The 19,399-nt window shown below is 41.3% G+C and overlaps 1 protein-coding gene across 23 annotated transcripts in view; it reads left to right on the top strand.

Annotated features, from left to right (window-relative positions):
- ANKS1B (ankyrin repeat and sterile alpha motif domain containing 1B) overlaps positions 1-19,399 on the top strand; it is a 436,519-nt gene that overhangs the window by 384,524 nt on the left and 32,596 nt on the right. For 11 of the 23 annotated variants that reach the window (XM_065043818.1, XM_065043810.1, XM_065043797.1 and 8 more), the window contains 2 exons: positions 1,537-1,716; positions 16,561-16,635. In XM_065043818.1, the coding sequence (XP_064899890.1) occupies positions 1,537-1,716; positions 16,561-16,635 (255 nt within the window). Of the gene's footprint in view, positions 1-1,536; positions 1,717-3,884; positions 3,927-16,560; positions 16,636-19,399 lie in introns of those variants that run through there. The other 12 variants (XM_065043836.1, XM_065043965.1, XM_065043826.1 and 9 more) reach the window with 3 other exon arrangements.

The raw sequence follows: 19,399 nt of genomic DNA, 5'->3' as shown, positions 1-19,399 counted from the left end.
AGAAAGCTAGGGAATTAAAACAAAAAAAAATCCAAGTTAATTAAAAATTGTTAAACAACTAAATATCCCTGATTTTAGTAAACCAACATGGAAAATACTAATCCCTTATTGTGATTGTAAGGAATAATGTCACATAGACTCTTACCTTTCAAATATTAACATCAGATGTTACTATCACTTGAATGCATACAGAGAATTGCAGCTTTCCATTTGGAAGAGATTATAACTCTCTGATTTCTTACACCAGATCTTGTTTCATAACAGCATGGAGTAAAGTATTTTGATGCTTTTCAGGATTAGGTTTGCTTCAATGTAATCATGCACGAAATATCCACTTTAATTCTTTCTTTAAATAAAAAGGCAGGTTTTTTACCCTTCATGCACATCAGAACAGGTCTTTGCTTCTTCTCATTCAGTAATCAGGTCCCTTCTTGTTGTTCAGTATTGAAATATGGTATTACAGCAGTAGGTAATTTAGGCAAGATCTGCACTGTGCAAACATGCTTCTGACTACATTCTGCCTCCAAATAACTTACTCTTGGAGAAATCTCTAGTGTCAGAGAAATTGAGCCCAGTAACCTGCATCATGAGAGGGGAACACGTTTCCCCATCCAGTTGTGATGACCGAGTTTTACAGCCTACACTGGGATGGTGAATGTGCAGACTGGCTGGCCGGTAGCTCTGGTCCTGCTGGTTGCAGCCTCTGAGACAGTGTTGGACAGTGGAGCTGGGAACCAGTGTTTGTAACTGGGGTTTGAACAAGTGATGTGATGTGCATGAGAACAAGGCCTGGCTGTGAGCGGCGTGGTGGCAGATCCTGGTAAAATGTATCATCAGGAGGCCACGTTTAGCTGACTATTAGATAGAGTTCATGTATCAATTTGCTTTGGTATTTGCACGCTGACTGGTACGAGGTCACAGTTCAACATAGATTACAAGAAAAGCCTGGTAAAATATTTGTACCCTGATGTTTCCATGCATTCTAGGAATTGGTATTTAGCTTGTTTCTGATACCCAGTACTTCAAGTTAAACGGATGTTCTCCGAGACCCATAAAAATTGCAAACAAAGTGTCCATATTTTGTAAATGTTCGTTTCTTTTTTCCAGCAAGGAGATGTTGCTAGAGTTCAGATCACTTTCAAATCACTTTCGCTGCTCAGAGTGGCTGCTCAGAAGTGGTGAGAATGTATTTCATCTTACAAATAGCTAGTCGTAAATCATGGCTTTATTTGGGCCTTGACAAGAAGTAACTCACTGTTTTATCTCTCCAGCAGTCCTAGAAGGGAGTATATATTAGACAAGGAGGCTTTTGAGAGGGAATTCGCCACTAGTTCGTGTAAATAATGAATTATTTTTCCTTCCACGTGGGCTCTACACCTTAGGTAGCAAATCTCAATCATCCACAGTAACCTTTGCTTCAAGGATTGTTCCTTATTTTTTTTTAGTATGAATAATTCAAATACACTTTAAAACATGTGGTTTGAAGTCAGCAATATGCTGTCTTTATTATGCTGCATTTTTCTCCTCTCTGTCCAGGAACCCAGTGGTAACCACACTCCTCCTCAGTTGTCTCCATCACTTAGCCAAAGCACTTTCACTACTGGTGGCTCCCTGGACGTTCCCCACATTATCATGCAGGGCGATGCAAGGAGAAGAAGAAATGAAAACTATTTTGATGATATTCCCCGGTCGAAGCTGGAGAGGCAGATGGCACAGGTAGGATTAAAACGATGCCGTGAAAAGCCTGCACCTTGCTGCCATTGGTTACAGAACTAAACCTAACCATAGCCGTGGGTCATATGTGAAGGCTGAATTGTAAATTACAAATATCGACAGTTTTTCCAAGCTGTCTGTTTCAGTTCTCTACCTTTTAAATAATGTAAGTTGGTGTACAGTTTCTCCTGGGAGGTAGAGTTTTAGGGGTGTTTAGGTGCCTGGAGGCTGAGATGAAGGCACCTCCCGCGCAGCAGAGCATGCAGACTCCCACTGGCACTGACTCTACCTCCTGCTTCTGTAACAAGGTGCAGATTCCTCAATTTCTGAGCAACCTACATAAAAATAAGCTGACATTAGTTCACTGCCAGAAACTCAGAGGACTTGGGGGGGTGGGGGTGATTGCTGCATTTATTAATGGAGAGGGTCAGCATTCTGATAAGGCTTGTGGTCTGGGCATGTATCTTGAGTGCTAAAAAAAGAAAATCAACTGTGCAACAACTCATTTGGGCATTGCAACAGCACTGGACTCGACTGGATGTTAAATCAAACTGCTCATGAAAGAAAACCTAAGGTAGTCTCCATCTCTAAATTTCTTCATCCAACCCCAATATGGGTACTGATATTTTTAAATCAAGGATACATTGACCAGAGTGATGCCTTGTACTGTTCTAAAGGGCAATAAAGTTAAGCTTGGACAACCTGTTGGCAAAAATGCCTTAGGATGAACTCAGCTGTTGTTTGTTGGTATGTATGGCAAAAGATAGCCACATCTTAAGTCGTGCAGTGCTTTGGAGCGTATGATGGAAATGGGGCTTTGATTTGCCATCAAAAGCCAATGGGCAGCCAGTGCAGTTCCTGGAGCGACTCTCTCCACCAAGGAGCAGGTTGCTGCATGCTGCCGTGCAAGAGGTTTCCCAGTGGTTCACAGCCACAGCCCAAAATAGAGCCTTTGTCCAAAATCCATCCTTGAAAGGGAAACAGCTATGCAAAAAACTGTTATGGTTAGCGTAATGAATAAAAGACCACAGTCTCTCAGCTAATTGCATGAACAAGAAGAAGTAATTAAATAAACAAGCAAAATACAGAAACAAGTTATTACCTGGGAACACAGAAACAAATTGAATTCCATTTGTTCAGAGGACATTGCTAGGGAAGTGAAATTGCATTTGGCTGGGTGGGGCTGTTTCCTTGCTCTTTTTTAATCTCCCAATTTTCTGTTGTATAATCTTATTGTACAGAATTAAAGGGAAAGTTGCCTAGTGAATGAGCTTGTTCCCAAACCAAAGTCTGCTGGGCTTTTGTGGCAAGAACAAGGTTGAGCTGAAGTCCAGCAAGGAAAAGCCCAGTTCCAGATGTGAAAGTATTTCTTTGAAGGTATCTGAGCATGAAATGCCCTCTTGCTCATGGCTGAGTAGACTGGTTCATCTACCTAGTTCATTTTATCGCTTGGTTCACAAATCCCTATTCTCACTTCCTCTCTTAGTCATTAGCACTGAGAAAGGGAAGAAAAACGTAACAAAACAAAACACAAAGATGCAATCGCTTCTTTCTCTCCCCTTTTCACTCTTTTCCTCTTTGAAGTCCTCATATTCTCAAGACACTCAAAGATGACACCTGGACATTTTCTTTAGGCTGCTAAAAATTGCTTTTCCAGGAGGCCTGTGATATGTTGCACATCCAAAGAGAAAACTGAGCAGTTAGTGCTTACACCACTCCAAACCATTTTAAAAACAATTAAATGCTGGGATTTTTTTTGGTGTGGGCGAGTGTGTAGCCACCGAATGAATGACTTCAGTGTCTTCCCTCTAACTTTCACCATGGAGTACAGCAGTCAGCCTTTTAAGATTCCAAAGGGGAAAATGGATTCAGATGAAATCCATAAAACAGTGTTTTGTGTTAGTCTCTGAACTCCAGCCAGTTTGGAGTCTTCCTCTGCTCTGCCCTCAAATTCTGCACTCCCAATGTGTGTAAAAGTCCCTTTGACTTTAATGGGAAAGTCAATGACTCCCTCTGGTGATCATTCTCGCTAAATTGGATTCACCCCATTAAGGGGCTTATAAGGGATTTCTTCAACCATGTTATCCCAAAAATAGATTTTTAAATTTATTTTTATGTAATATGTGCTTTGGTAAAATGAATGATATTTCCTTCTATTTTTTTCCTCAAAGCCGCCTTTGAAATTAAAGGTAAAATAATTGTTTCTGGAAAATACAGGAGATTCAACTGATTCTTAACATGAGCCTTCTGCTCCGTGTTTTTTTAATTTAGCAACTTCCTCCTTGCAGTTTGCAGGTTCCTTTGGTTATGTCAGATCAACAACAGGTTCTGAGCTGATATGGGTCCTGCTTTCCAACTAGAATACTTCTCATAAGCAGAATAATCTAGAGTGATTATTGGAATTGCTTTGAGGATGTTCATTGTTTTAACCCTTTCTTTGCTAGGCTGTTTGCATGCTGCTGTATGAATCTGCATGTTTACTGGATGCCATAGTAGACAGATGTGCATAAAGATGCTGTGATTTTTTTGAACGGGCTTTAGGTGTGTCCTTGTATTTTTATGGCCTTGAAGAGAGAGGCCAACACGGTATTGAGAGATTATTTGTGGTATTGTTTTCATGAACCTGATTTTATTTCAGAAATGTCAGAATAAGGCTATTTTTAGCCTCAGTTTAAAATCTGAAGATATTTTGAGAAAAAGGTGAGATGTGATGTTTCCACCTTTACTATGGCCTGTGTTTTCGCGAAACTTTTACATGGGAGTCATCAAGCATGTTGATCTTCACAACAGGTATCAACCAGTGCTTGTTAAAACAGTGAGCACATTGGTTTAAATCTGTTTTCCTTTGATCTCCTAAATGGGTTTAAATAATTCTCTAAACCATAATCAAATCTACTTTTAAGTAATACACCATTTTGTTTCCTGGAGGAAGAGCTGATTTAGATTTACTTAATGTGGGTGGTTTTGTCTCAAAGCCAGCATGTACTTTCATTCACAGTTCCCTAGCAGACAGTTTGTGACCCAAGAGGGGAAAATCCTAATATAAACAATGAGTCTAACCAGTGTAGGTTCCCACTGGAATAGGTTTGATCATCCAGCTCTCCAGTTGGTCGTCCAACTTTGAAAGTCTTTGACGTCTGGTTGGATAAATCACACCTACCAAAAAGGTAATACAGAAGAGACTGTGAGATGGTTTGTTTTCCAAAAAAAAGGGGAAAAAAGTCCAGAAAGGATTAAGTAGTCTGAGTCATCTGTGACTCTGGATGTTGAATTCTGAGCCTGCAAACTGTAGATTAATATGATCAAATTCATGTAGTTCAAAACAGCTTAGATTGCTCTTAAGATTATCTAAACCTTTAAAATAGAACTGAAGTCACACAGGCAAAGCCTAGGGACTTTGGAACCAAGATCAATAGGAGGAGTCGCACTGAAGGGATCGGGCTCTTCGTTCACCACTGAAATCATGGTGACGGGGGAAAAAAATATATGCATTTGTGGGGAAGTGCATTGGAAGTTTAAAGAGAGCATAGATAAGTTCATTAAAACACACCAATTAAAAATGTCAGGTCTTTAGGATTCATAATTCTCCAGGCAGCAGAGAAGCTTTAGGTACTTGATGCAAGCATATCCCAGACTGCCAGCCCTGAGGCTGTTGCTGTTTATTGCTCCAGCTGGTGACATATGGTGCTTTTAGCCACTGTGGTCCATGAAGCTTCTTGCTGTCGTGGTCAGAGCCGGGAGCAGGGGCCAGGAGCATCATCCCGCGGCCAGCGGGCAGGGAGGCGTGGGGAGGACCTCTGCCCACACAGCTCCTTGCAGAAGTCGAGCAGGGTGGTGCAGGAGGGTCAGGCATCACCCCACGGGGCTAAAGGGGAGAGCTCTGTCATTTTGGGAGGCAGTGGGCGGGTGCCACTTTAAGGCTCTTGGGAATGCTCTGGGCTGTCTCTGCCTTCAGGAGAAAAAACAGGTAATGAGTCAGATCAGGCTTTCTGGTAGGATGAACCGAGTTGTGGCCTGTATGGGTGACACTGCAGTGGGCTGTAATGGGAGGATATCTTAAACGGGGGATCTCGGACAGCTGGAAAAATTATTCACAAAGGCTCACAGAAGAAATTCTTTCCCAGAGATGCTGAACTCAGACTTCATTTTGAAAACCTTTCTGGGTTCTTTGGTCCCGTGGTCTGAGGGCTCTTACTATTTTAGTTGTGTTTTTTTCCTAAAATACAGGATAACTTAAATATAAGGTCATTGTAATGACTGGGCAGTAAGTTTGAATAAAACTGCCCCAGTTGTTGGGATGCTGCCTTGTAATATTATTTTGTGAGATATAATAATTCATTGCAGGATAAGGATTTACATGCAGGAGACAGTCATTTAAATGGAGTTAGTACCAAAGATCCTTTATATAGAGGAAAAAGGTAATGAAAACAAGAATTAGCGAAGGCAAGTTTATAAGAAAATTGTGAAATAATGTCTCTGCTTCCTGAAATAATATCTTCAACTCAATAATATCTTCCAAATCCTTCACAGATAGTAATGTGTTCATATTTCCAGTGCACTGTGGGGCTATGTGGTTTAAAAATTATGTTTTTCATTTTACAGCCAAGAAAATGGAGGTACAGGGATATTGCAGGTTGGGTCAGATGACATGGAAAGTTTAAAGGAGCCAAAAATTGAACTCTTGTCTTATAGGACCCACTTTTAGTTTTTTAACTTTTAACCATAGTGTGACATTTTTATTTGCTTGTTTCCTGATTGTTTTCCTTTCTCCTTCTCTGCTTTGGAAGGATTTAAAGATTACAGTGAATGAAGGGAAATATGCCCAGGAGAATACCGCTGCGTAAAATGAGATTATCTAAGAAGCAATGAAGAATGTTTTTTATGAATGGTTGAAATTACCAGTGAAATAGCAGAATTCTTTACTAGTGGATTTAAGAAGCATTAAAAAAATACATAGTTGTCTAGATTAGTTCATTCTGTTGTTATTGCTACGGTTTCTTGCTTCCATTTTTTTAATAAATATAAAATAGTATATGTTGTGAGAATGATCAGCCAACCATTTTAAAGACAAGTGTGTAAAATCCAAACAAAATGCTATAAGGTTCATATTTTTAGGTGCATTTTATTTTTAATATGGAAACATGCTGAGCTATGAAGACCTTCAATTTAACATCAAAAGAAAAATGCTTCACTGAATCAATTTTTGATGCACGATATAGGTGTTAACTGACAGTTGTTTTTTAAATTCAGATAGATATTAGTGCTGTATCTTGAACTGTAAATTTCAGCAAACTTTCATCTGCAAATCCTTCCAGTGTTGTTCATTTAGTGGACAAGTAAACTGATAAAGGCAGTATGAAAAATCTAAGTAATTTCTGTCTGAATAAAAAGATACCATTTTTTCAAGACCATGACAGAAGCTAGCGTTTTGGAAATAAAGCCCTGGGATGTTGATCATACCTACATGCTGCTTCAGCATATGGAATTAATGAAGCCCCTTCTATATTTGGTATTAATGATCCAAACTAATGCCATAAATACTACACCAAGAAGAGGACGGATGTTCTTTCAAGATGGGGACAGATGTTCTTTCTTAATTTAATGTTTTTCGCACTCAGTCTGGTGAGCTGGAAGCTTTACATTGGAAAGATTGTATGAAGAATAGAATTGTATGAAAAATGGAGAAGATGAGGTAGTTTCTATTGTCAAATTCACTCCATTCTACTTGAAAGTGTTACTGTTCCAGAGTCAAAATGAATTTTAATATCTAACATTTACTTTTTAGAGCTGCTGGAAAAAAAATGAGTTTGGGGTGCTCTTCTGAAAGACCCTCAACTTTTGAGGTGGTGTGGGCAGGGAGCTGAAATGCAGATAGCTGTGCCTAATGTTCAGGGACCAAAATCTTATAATCTTTATTGGTGACTTTTGCCCAGAATTTTTTAACCTCTATGCAAGGCTAAATGGCTGGGGAGCACTTGTAGCTGGCAGCACCAGCAGAAGAGTCGTCAACCAGAAGAGGCTTGACTGCTCACCAGGGTGGTGGGGCCAGAGCTGTAAAGCTGCACCTCCAGGAGCTGGACAGGGCAGCCACGGCCTTAGCAAACTGCTGGGAAGAGGAACCTCAGCTGGGAAGAACCTCAGTTCCCAGCAGGGAACCCAAATCCTGTGTTACTGGATTGAAATCAAATGAAAACTGACTGCCTGTCAATCAGAGAAGATGGCCATCGCATGAAGGAGGGTGTCAGCTGTGTGAGAGAGAAGCACAGCTGTGTTAATAGTCTTTTCTCCTCAGAGAAAAATGTAAAACTATGGCTCTGCATGGGGCAGGAGATGGAGGTGCACAGGACCTGGAGCAGGAGAGCTTTTCCTTCTTGCTCTGCTGCCAGCGAAGGGGACAACTTTTGCAAGAACACTGTGGCCCTCATCCAGATGTCACCCTTCCTGGAGTGTGCTGGCCATGGCACACACCTTCTTGTGAAACCTCACTGGGTGCACTGAGCTGGAGCCTGGTGTCACCTACTGCCTGCCTGCAAGAAGGACAGTCCAAGATGGCTGATGATTTTCTGGAAATCTTATTGTAAAGTGTTTTCAGGAGAAGCAAAAGAAATACACCAATGCAAAACACATATTCTAATAGGTATTATTTCTAGTTTCCACTTCTCTAGAAGAAATACTAATTTCAAGTTTCACTGTCCATCTCTGAAGGTCTGGTTTTTAAAGAAGGATCTGTGATTATTCCTGCTGGTAAGACAAGCTCTCCCCAGAGCTTTGGGAACATTCAGGAAAGTAACTTCTGTTGAGACAGCACAACTGCTCTCCCACAGTCCTAGAATGTTTGGAGCGACAATTACAAAAGGGGCCAGACAGCTCCATTCATCAGATTTTCGTTTGTTTCTTTCAGCTCTTGTACCTTTAAGGATTGTCAGCCATGCCAAGAGTTATTTTTCTGGGATTTGATCCAAAATTCTCCTCATTTCTGGAGCTAAACTGAATTATAGTTAGCAAGTTACTGCTAAATAGTGTGCTTCAGAGGGATAGGGATTTGCTGCTGTTCCTCTCCTTCCTTTTGTGCCTTGTTGGGGCTGCAGTGCCAGGAGATGGGGGTGATTTCCCAGGGCTCAGCCCTGCAGTGAGACACAGAGGAAGAGGCAGTGGAGGAATAAGCTGGGGAAAGGTGGACAAGGAAGCAGAAGATCAAGAGTCACCAACAAATTTCTTGGACCAGCTCAGGGCTGGTCAGGCCACTGGGGGTCTGAACTACTCCCATATAGGAGTCGAAGACCAAAGGCTCCAGCTTCACTGCCTGTGTTTACCACACAGTATATGTCCGAAGTCTGTCAGCTAGAGGAAACCAGGAAACACACTTTAAAACCTACTTAATATTTTGCATCGGATGACAAAACAATATGAATGACAGCATGGCAAAAGAGCGACGACAATAACTGCCTCTCCCATCCACAGGTGGGTGAGCCTGTTAATTTAAAAATACAGAAAACTGTCTTCTAAATATCTAAGTTCTAGGAGAATTCAGAATAAAACAACTTTTATTGAGGGAAAAAAAAAGTCTGCGGAGGCATATTTTTTAAATACATGCTCAATTCAGTGTTCAGTCCTAGAGAAAGTTCTCATTAGAACTTTTTGGAGCTCTCCTCCAGTGACCTAGAAGAAAATAACTTGCTATAGGAGAAGCAGTAATGAGATATGAGTAATCTCTAAAACAAGGTTCTGTGGGATCGCTATCTATGTCTTGTTCCTCCCACCATACCTTTATCTGGTTTGATGAACGCTGCACAGAAGATACCGTGTTAGGCTATGTTACATTCACCTATCCAGAGCGACTGTGTTTTCCCTGGTGTTTTCTAGACTTGTGTTTGTTGTTGTTACTCCTTCTTGGATTCCCTCAGCATGTCTCCATCCTCCATGAAGTGCAGTGGCTAAAACTAGACAACACCTCATATGAGACCTCGCTGGTGGCTGCCCTGTGTAGCACAGAAGTTCCTTCCCATGGTTTACAATATTTAGGAGAGGGAAATTGAGCTAAGGGCCACCAGGATGGTGAGGGGCTGGAGCACTTGGCCTCTGAGGAGAGGCTGGGGGACCAAGATGTGCTGGAGAAGAGGCTGCTTTGCATACAAAAACTGAAAAGAGGGGAGATACTGACTGGATGCCAAGAAAAACTTCCTCTCCCTGAGGACAGGCAAGCAGGGAGACAGGTTGCTCACAGAGGCTGTCCGGTCTGTGTCCTTGGAGGTTTTCAAGACCTGACTGGATGAAGCCCTAAGCAACTTGGTCTCATCTCACAGCTACTCCTGCTGTGAGCTGGGCTTGGAATGGAAACTTCCTGACCTACCTTCTAACCTGAATTATCCTGTGATTTATTTGCTTGTTCGTTTGCAAGACCACTGTGTTTAATTTGAAGTACACTACAGCTTCTCGATCCTTTTCTGTCCTCTTACCACCTCCCTGTTAAATTGCTCTGACAATTTATTTGCTGTTTTGTTTGTGTATTTAATCTTGCATTCCCAAGGAATTCTCTTGTCTTACTGCACTTCATCTGGCTTCATCAAATCTGTTTTCAGTTCTTACCCTGTTCTAGAAAGTCCCTCACTTCTGAATTCTTCTTAAAGACCCTGAGCGCTCCTCCAAGCCAACACATGGAGCAGGTCCTTGCAGATTGCCGTGGCATGGTCCAGTCCAGTTTTGCTTAAATACTGATAATTGTTATCTAAACGTGCATTTCAACTTCTTGTGCAACCACTGCATTTTGATTCAGGCTAGTTGGTGTATGAGGCACATCATGTGTCACCATATCAGGAGTCACACGGTGTCCAATTCCTGCAATGTTTCTTCTTGCTGCTGATGATTAAGTTGGCCAGTTTTCCAAGAAAGGAAGAAAGTTTGATCTGAAATAGTTAATACTGAACAATGTCATTATAAACATCTTGAATTCTTCTTGGCCCTAGGAGCTCTGTCAGGTAACACATGGCAGGCAAGATCATGCTTTTGCTTTGTTATCATCAATAATGTATACAAATGGTGTGAATTTTGGGGTTGTCATAAGCAGAGACAGGAATTGGACTCGATCCTTGTGGGTCCCTTCCAACTCAGGACATTCTCTGTTTCTGTGATTCTACATAGCTATAGATATGCACACATACATTCCCATATGCCTTTGTGTTTATTTCAGGTTACCAGGAGCAAAGTCAGAAGGTGTCATAGACCACAAGGGCCAGGGGATGGTGACTGGATTTTTGAAAAATTTTTCTAGTAACTTGCCGTTCCCTGCAGTTAGGCTGGCTGTAACCTTCTGAATCTTCCTTTTCTCCCATTTCTCCCATAAATATTTTTTAGCCCTTCTTTAGTCCTTTCAGTATCTTCTATGACTTTCTGAGGATAATAACTCCTAGATTAGGTAAATCTTCTTGAAGTGGATCTCTACCGAATATTGTTTCTTATGTGAATGTGTTTTCTTAATCACAATCAAGTTAAGTCAAATAAACAGAAGTGAAAATGTCCTTAAACAATTATTTTAAAAGACAGTCCTAAAGTGATCATCGGAGTTGTGTCCCATGGTGAATAGATGGGGAAATCTTTTATGCATGAGGCATCTACAGCTATTACAAAACTGGTATAATGATAGCAGAGTCTTGTTACGATGTAACACTTATGCATTTATCTTTTGGGAAGAAAAGTTAAGCACGTTTGATACTCATCAGGCAATATCTGATGCCATTTTTTTTCTCTCCTTTACCACATTACTTAGGAAATGTTCTTTGTCAAACTATCTTCTTCACAGAAGCTCTGTGTCAGTGGTATTAAGTACCCAAATGTATTTGTGTTTATTATGGTGGAAGTACACACACAGATTTAATTCTTTTCCTTCTTTTTAAAGGGCATATGTTTTAGGAGCTGAAAATCATGAGTGCTTGAAGCCTAATCCATATTCTCCCTCCTACTCCTTATTTTCTGGCCTCAGATACCCACTTAACCTTTTTCCTTTCCTTGGTTCATTCCTCTTCAGCACAGGGATATGCAACTTTAAGTACTTCTCCTGGGGATTTCATAATTCATTAAAAAAATTCAGCACTTTGAAGACATAAAATATGTATATTGTAAATGCTAAATATTTTTACAGTGATGCAAGGAAAAGGTTGGTTTCTGAATTTTAATTCATTACCTTCCGTAAAATTAATGTTCCTTCTGTACTGCATTTCAGTACCTTAGTCATTCAAACATTAATGAGTGCAGAACTGGGTAATGAGTTTTGTACTGCTGCTCTTCTGACTGGGCATTCATACAGTTATGGGAAGCTTTTGGCCTCTTATGATCTGCTTGATTTATTATTGACTTAATCAAGTCACCTCTGCTTAAAAATGATTTAGCTTAAGCTTGTATCCTCCAACCTTTTAATCCTGGAGGTAGGTTGGTGTGATGGGGACATTTCACTTAAATCATCCTTGGAGAAGAGACCTGGATCCAGAACTTGTCAATCACAGTTGAGTGCTCCAGACGTCTGCTTTTAGACACTCCTCTTTCTCCAAAGAGTTAAAATTTAATAAGGAGGGCTTTCCTTCATTTATAAAAGAGATTGAATCATAGAATGGTTTGGGATGGAAAGAACCTTAAAGATCATCTAGTTCCAACTGCCCTGCCATGGACAGGGACACCTTCCACTTAAACCAGGTTGCTCAAAGCCCCATCCAGCCTGACCTTCAACGCTTCCAGGGATGGGGCATTCACAGCTTCTCTGGGCAACCTGTTCCAGTGCCTCACCAGCCTCATGGTGAAAAATTTCTTACTTCTAGCTAATATAAATCTACCATCTTTGAGTATAAAGCCATTAACCCTTGTCCTGTCACTGCATGTCCTTGTAAAAAGTTTCTCTCCAGCTTTCTTCACCCTTTAGGTGCTGGAAATTGGCTATAAGGTCTCCCCAGAGCCTTCTCTTCTCCAGGCTGAACAACCCCAACTCTCTCATCCTGACCTCATAGTTGAGGTGCTCCCACCCCTTGATCTTCTTTGTGACCTCCTCTGGACTCACTCCAGCAGGTCCATGTCCTTCTTATGCTGGGGACCCCGGAGCAGAGTAGAGGGTCAGAATCACTTCCCTCAACCTGCCAGTCATGCTTCTTTTGATGCTGCCCAGGATACAGTTGGATTTCTGGGCTGCAAGCACACATTGCCAGGTCATGTTGAGCTTCTCATAAACTAACACCCCTTAGTCCTTCTCCTCAGAGCTGCTTTCAGTCCATTCTCTGCCCAGCCTGTATTTCTACTTGGGAATGCCCCAACCCGTATGCAGGACCTAGCACTTGGTCTTGTTGAACTTCATAAGGTTTGCATATCCCCACCTCTCAAGCCTGCCAAGGTTCCTCTGGATGGTAGCATCCCTTCCCTCCAGTCTGTCTACCACACCACACAACTTGGTGTCATCAGCAAACTTGCTGAGAGTGCACTCAATCCCCCTGTCCATGTCACCAACAAAGATGTTAAACAGCACCAGTCCCAAGGAACCAGTTGTCACTGATCTCCACCTGGACATCAAGCTGTTGACTGCAAGTCTTTGAGTGCCACCATCCAGCCAATTCCATGAAATTGGTGTCTTTCCAATTTAGAGACAAGGATGTCATGCAGTATAGTGTCAAATGCTTTGCACAAGTCCAGGTAGATGATGTTAGTTGCTCTTCCCTTGTCCACCAACACTAACCCCATCACAGAAGGCATTTGACAGGCACAGTTTGCCCTTAGTGAAGCTATGTTGGCTGTCACCAATCACCTTATTTGTCATGTGCCTTAGTGTAGTTTCCCGTAGGATCTGCTCCATGATCTTGCCAGGCACAGAGATGAGACTGACTGGTCTGTAGTTTCCTGGGTCGTCTTTTTTTCCCTTTTTAAAAATGAGCGTTATGTTTCCCCTTTTCTAGTCAGTGGGAACTTCACTGAACTGACACCACTTCTCAAATATGATCAGTAGTGGCTTAGCAACTTCATCCACCAGTTCCCTCGGGACCCACAGAGTCATCTCATCAGGTCCCATGGACTTCAGGTTCCTCAGATGGTCTCAAACCTGATCTTCTTCTACAGTGGGTGGTTCTCCATTCTCCCAGTCTTGCATTTGACTTCTGTGGCTTGAGCAGTGTGGCTAGAGCACTTACCAGTGAAGACTGAGGCAAAAAAAATAATTGAATACCTCCACCTTCTCCATATCCTGGGTAACCAGGTCTCCTGTTTCCTTCTGGAGAGGACCCATTTTTTTCCTAGTCTTCCTTTTATCTCTGGCTTTTATATTGAAGCTTTTCTTGTTGCCCTTGATGGTCCCTGGCCAGATTTAATTATATCAGGGCTTTAGCTTTCCTAACCTGCTCCCTGGCTGCTCAGACAATTTTTCTGTATTCCTCCCAGGCTGCCTGTCATTGCTTCCGCCCTCTGTGGACAGCCTATCTTCTGTAGCTTTAACCTGTGAAAGAGGAAGGTGAAATACGTAGGTGTGAATTCCTCAGAGAAGGCCATCACGTTGAGAGATCCTAACTCATGGGGTAAGGGTGCTAACCTGTGAGTTTAGGTTTGGGAGAAGATGGGCTGAGGAGGGAGGAGCAAGGTGGGTACCATCAACACATGTAAGAAATTATTAAATCCCTCCCCTTTCTAAAAATTGCGCAACTTAAAGATTGCAGACATGCTGCAGTGTAGCATTAGCTGTTCCTGACTAGCACGAAAGCAGCTGATAGATGTATCTGGTGTATGTATGCATTGAGGTGCTGCAGCGTGGTGGGCCACCATCACAGCATCGCTGTTTCACCGCAGCAGCTCTGCTTGCGCTGCCTCTGCGGTGCCGGGACAGACACTGGCTCCCAGCTGATCCAGCCAAGGCACCACACCACTCCATAAAGGCAACTCCTCAGGAGGGGCAGGATTTAAGGGTGCTCCTTTTTCTCCAGAATATCAAGATGGTAAGAACTGGTTGTATGATATGACAGCATCATGGCAATCTCACGCTTGCACTGGGGAGAAATAAAATGTCTGCTGGCATACGGTATGGTGCTGCCTTACCTTACTTCTTTCAGGACCCCAGCGAGTGTCAAAATAGTGCTACAGTATGTTTTCTTGATTACCAGATGATTGAGAATGCTGTACCTGGCTTGGAAATGCTTTCTTTTTTCTCTTGAAAACTGGAGGCACAGCCTCCTGCCATGAATTCCCATTCAGGCATCCCACCCCAAGGCTAACAAATTTAGGCATCACAGTGATGGGCATGGCAAGAGAGCATCCAGAAGGCAGTTTGATTAAAATACAGGGAAAAAAAAAATCATTAGTGCCAACTAATGCAATGTCCTAATAATGGCACAGCAGAGGTATCTGGAGCGGTGGTTGCTACTGGCCTGGCAGTGAGAGTACGTGTTTGTCACATGGAGAAGGACTATTTTGTAGCAAGTTGCAGAGGATGAGGTAGAAGACTCTGAACTAAAATCCAAGTTTTTATTAGCTAGAGCTATTAAAATGTGCAGCCCTGCATATCACGAAGGAGAAGAAAATAACTTTGAAAACAAGATGGGGAAGAAGAAATGAACCAGATACGGGGAAGCTTAAGAATTACTGAAGCTGGGGGAAGGGATGCGCACGCATGCATTTCAGATAAAGAAGGAAATAAGGGACAATTAACAAAATTAGGCAGCCACCAGCTTGTCTGGCAGTGTTCAGTAGTCAGTCCAGAGGACGCCAGCCTGCCCTGACAGTAACTGGAAGTGATAACCTAGTCTGTCAGCAGCCAGGTTTCAGGCTACAAAAGGTAAGAGCAAAAGCCGTATTTCTAAGAAGAGTTGCACTTCTTTGGGTTGTTTTGAGCATCAGTGCTAAATTCCTGCTGCTGCTGACAAGAACGAGCAATGCACATTCTTGCTGCTGTTAAATTACTGATCTGTTAATTGCTACCTATTCTGGATGCTGCAGTTGCATTTTTTATGCGTATTTATTGCCTTTTGTTGCTGCCTGCTGAAGATACTGTGGGCAGATCCTACATCTGATGCTTTGTTTTAGTTGCCTGGCTACTGTAAAATGTTATCTTAGCTTTTGCTGAGGTGTCACAGATGCTTTCTTGATGAGTGTCCAAACAAGGAAATACGTAAAAGATGCTGGTGAATGCTGTGCTTGCCTAGCTCTATTGCTTTTGCTAGAGATGCTACAGTATGCTTACTTTGCTTTGCTACTACAGACTGTCTGTACAGTAACGTAGAATGTAGACTGAAACCTTTCATTTACACAGTGGGGTCATGGTCCATACCAAAGGTAGTATCTGTATCTTTGTATGCAAAGGAACTGTTGTTGGAAGGAGATGGTGGGCAACTGCTTCACTTAATTGTAATGTGTTCTTTTATGGTAATTGTTACAAAAAACTTATTTTCCTTGTTGACTGTATTGCCAGATTTTTCTCTTCCTCTCTCACTGTGAAAATCTCCAACAGAGAGAGATTCAAATCTCAAAACTTAATTGGGATGTTGACTTCCAACTTCTTCCCTGCCAAAAACTGAAAGTAACGAATATTTCTTCTGCTCTCTGCATTTACTGTTTATGCCTGCATAACTTTATCTCTTTACATCACCAGCACTTCTGACTAAATTGTTTACTTGTACTCACAGTTTGAAACCTCTCCTAAAGTCTCTGAATAAGCTATGTTTCCTTCCAGTCAATCCAAAAATATTTTGTCAGCAAATAAATAAAAATTTACTCTTAGCAGCTGTTTTAGTTCCTTCTCTAATGTTGTTGCAAACCTTTTCTTAATTATTCTTGCCTTTTGGCAGTTGCGGTGCATTAATATTTACAAGATGAGATGTAGTTTTCTGTTTATATTAGCAGTCCTCTGTCTGTGAGATCTGGACCAACCAGAATGCAGGATATCCTTTCTCATCGATTCATCAGGTTCATAATGTAAGATACAGCGATAAATGGCTCTGTTGTCACTCTATGGATGTACAGTCTGTTGCCGTGGTGTTATCTACGGATGTCACGTCGCTCAAATGACAGAAAAAAGTTCATAACTTGTCCAGCCCTCTTTTGGGATTATGTGTGCGCGCATTCGTCTATTGTGGCGTGTGGTTGGCATCTGTTGGCTGTATGGTGTACATACAGGCTGTATGGTGTACATACAGGACGTGGTGGGGTTGCCAGCAGCAGCCTCACTCGGTGGGGGCTTTGACTTCTGTACCTGATGTTTTTCTGTTTGCTCACTTTTCCAAAGTGAGAAACCGTGTAAACAGCTCGGTTTGCACAGTTTCACCCCCACGATGTGTTGTGCTGCCCTTTCTGTGTTAATCTATCGGCTTTGCCCAGCTGAGGGACACACCGTGTTTGCAGAGGTGCTTTTGGGGAATTAGAGGTAACGGTGGTGGTGCTCTGAATTTTCATCACTTGTGTGGCAGAGGCACATGTGCTGTGAGCGTGAGAGCAAACCTGGCGATCTGTGTTGCAGCGTGGTGGGGACAACAGCCACTCACTCAGCACAGTACTTCAGGGGATCTGCAGATCCTTATTTCTGTCATACAGCTGCCTCCTGGGTGCATTGCTGCCAGAGGGGGCTGTTTGGGCTTTAGAAGCTTTAAAATGTAACTACACCACAAACCTGTTTCCGTTATTTCAAAAAACAAAGATAGAGGGAGTTAAAAAAATTTCTCTCTAGGAACTAAAACACAAGCAAATAATGAGGATTTGGCTGGTCCAGAGAACATTTAAAATTCTTACAGGGAGAAAATTACTAATTTTTCAACCAGAAGCGTTGAATGTGTGTTCCAGTTTATTGTAGTCATGGTGACTAATGCGTATTACCATAACCAGGCATGAGGCTTTAACAGGTGAAAAGTTATAAGATGTGGTCCTTGTTAAAAACGCATACATTCAACTCAGGTCTATTTTTGTGTGTGTGTGTGACATGGAGGGGTTTTAACTCATTTTTGTAAACAAATGAGGCAGGTGTTAGAAGTTGTATTGAGGTCACTTCTTACCTGTGACTGCCTTTGCATCCAGGTGCCTTTAATGTGAGTCAAATACAGTTCTCAGAGAATGGGATGAGATAGAAGAATGTGCAACAATTGTAAAAAAATTACCTAATCACAATAATCTGCTTCCATAGCTCATTTGACATCAAGCATCTAACCCTTTCTAGAGCACTCAGAAGTTCACATCTCCCCATTTTCAGGGTTAGGAAGCACTGTGAGAGCATGAGATATTGGTCTTCAAGGCTATGACCTTTGTGGGTAAAAGTTGTTATTGTAAAAGGATCAGATCTTCACCACCATGGCACCTGACTTGAGACTGTTTTGTAACACAAATTCTTTATCTGCAAAATGCAGAGTAAAAAAGAAAAATCTTCTTTCTCAAGGTGACTGAGCCCAGAGAGAGGAAAGGCACTGGTTAAAGGCATGGGGAGGTTAGAATACTAAGATGCAGGCAGTACAGCAAAAAAACACGTGATAAATTGCACAGATGTCTGATGAGCTGTAAAGTTAAATGAGGAATAAATTATCTCTTGCCTTTCTACTTCATCAGAGAGATAAAAATCTCCATATGTATATTGTGTCATAAAAAATACATAAGCTTAAATGTTTGATTATTTCTTATAATTGCAAATTAAATATTCAAACCAGAAAATCGTTATCCTATCATATCTATTTTTAAAAATGAAATCAAACATCATAGTTGGTCCTGCACAGCAATTTACGAACATTTCTATACTGCTTGAAAGTGTTTTAGGTGATTATGAAGGTCCTGAATGTCTATACATCACCCACGAGTTGTTTCACACCGATTTCTCAGATTTAGAACTACTAGTACTTCATATTTTTCTACCCCAGACTTGAGACTTGTCATTTCAATTATTCTGCAGGTCAAAGATGTTCCTACTTTGTATTTTACCTGAAGTTAATTGCCATCATCGCATCCTAAATCTCAGAATTTCAGTATCTGGCTAGAGTCAGTCAGCTGAGGAGCTTCTTTTCTTCTTGTAGAGGATTTTAAGCCTGTATTTATGGAAGTATTTAGCTATATAAATCTTGTTTAAAAGCTTTTTTTCCAATTTAATTAAAAAAAAAAAAAAAAAAGAAATTACAAAGGGAATATGTAGTAGGAGTTAAACTTCTAAACATCTTCATGGGTCTGGGCTTTGGAGACTACCCTGTTACAACTCAGTCTAAATAGGTAATGAATACTAGCAATAGTGTGATTTAAAATTCTAAGGAGTTTGGTAAGAAACAAAAGGAAAGGAGACCTAAAGCCACTTCTGCTGAATATTAAAAAAGACACTTATGATACAGTTACAAAAGAAAATTTTATGACTATGTTTAACATGTCGTCTTCATCCATCACCATAATGGATACTTATGATGTTTAATTTATTGCAGCTTTTCTTAATAGCTGCTCCCTCTACAAGAGAGGCTGAAATATATGAAAGAAACAGCAGAAATCCTGTATCTCTGTGTTCCCTTAACCTCCGCTGTATTGCATGTTTAGATCATCCTAGAGACACGTACAGCAATCTTATCAAGTCTGTTTTGTCTCATTTAAAAGGATCAGGTATTAGGATGATTGTATATATTTATAGACCAATAAATGGATACAAACGAATGGTCTCCATGCAGTCCCTCTGTAAGTGTCTCATACACTAGTTTTATTAGCCTGCTTGAAGATTATTTCTGAATTC

The sequence above is a fragment of the Columba livia genome, chromosome 1 (assembly GCF_036013475.1).
Source record: "Columba livia isolate bColLiv1 breed racing homer chromosome 1, bColLiv1.pat.W.v2, whole genome shotgun sequence".
Taxonomy (NCBI): domain Eukaryota; kingdom Metazoa; phylum Chordata; class Aves; order Columbiformes; family Columbidae; genus Columba; species Columba livia.
Note: the sequence above shows the minus strand (reverse complement) of the source record. Positions and strands in the feature narration are given on the sequence as shown.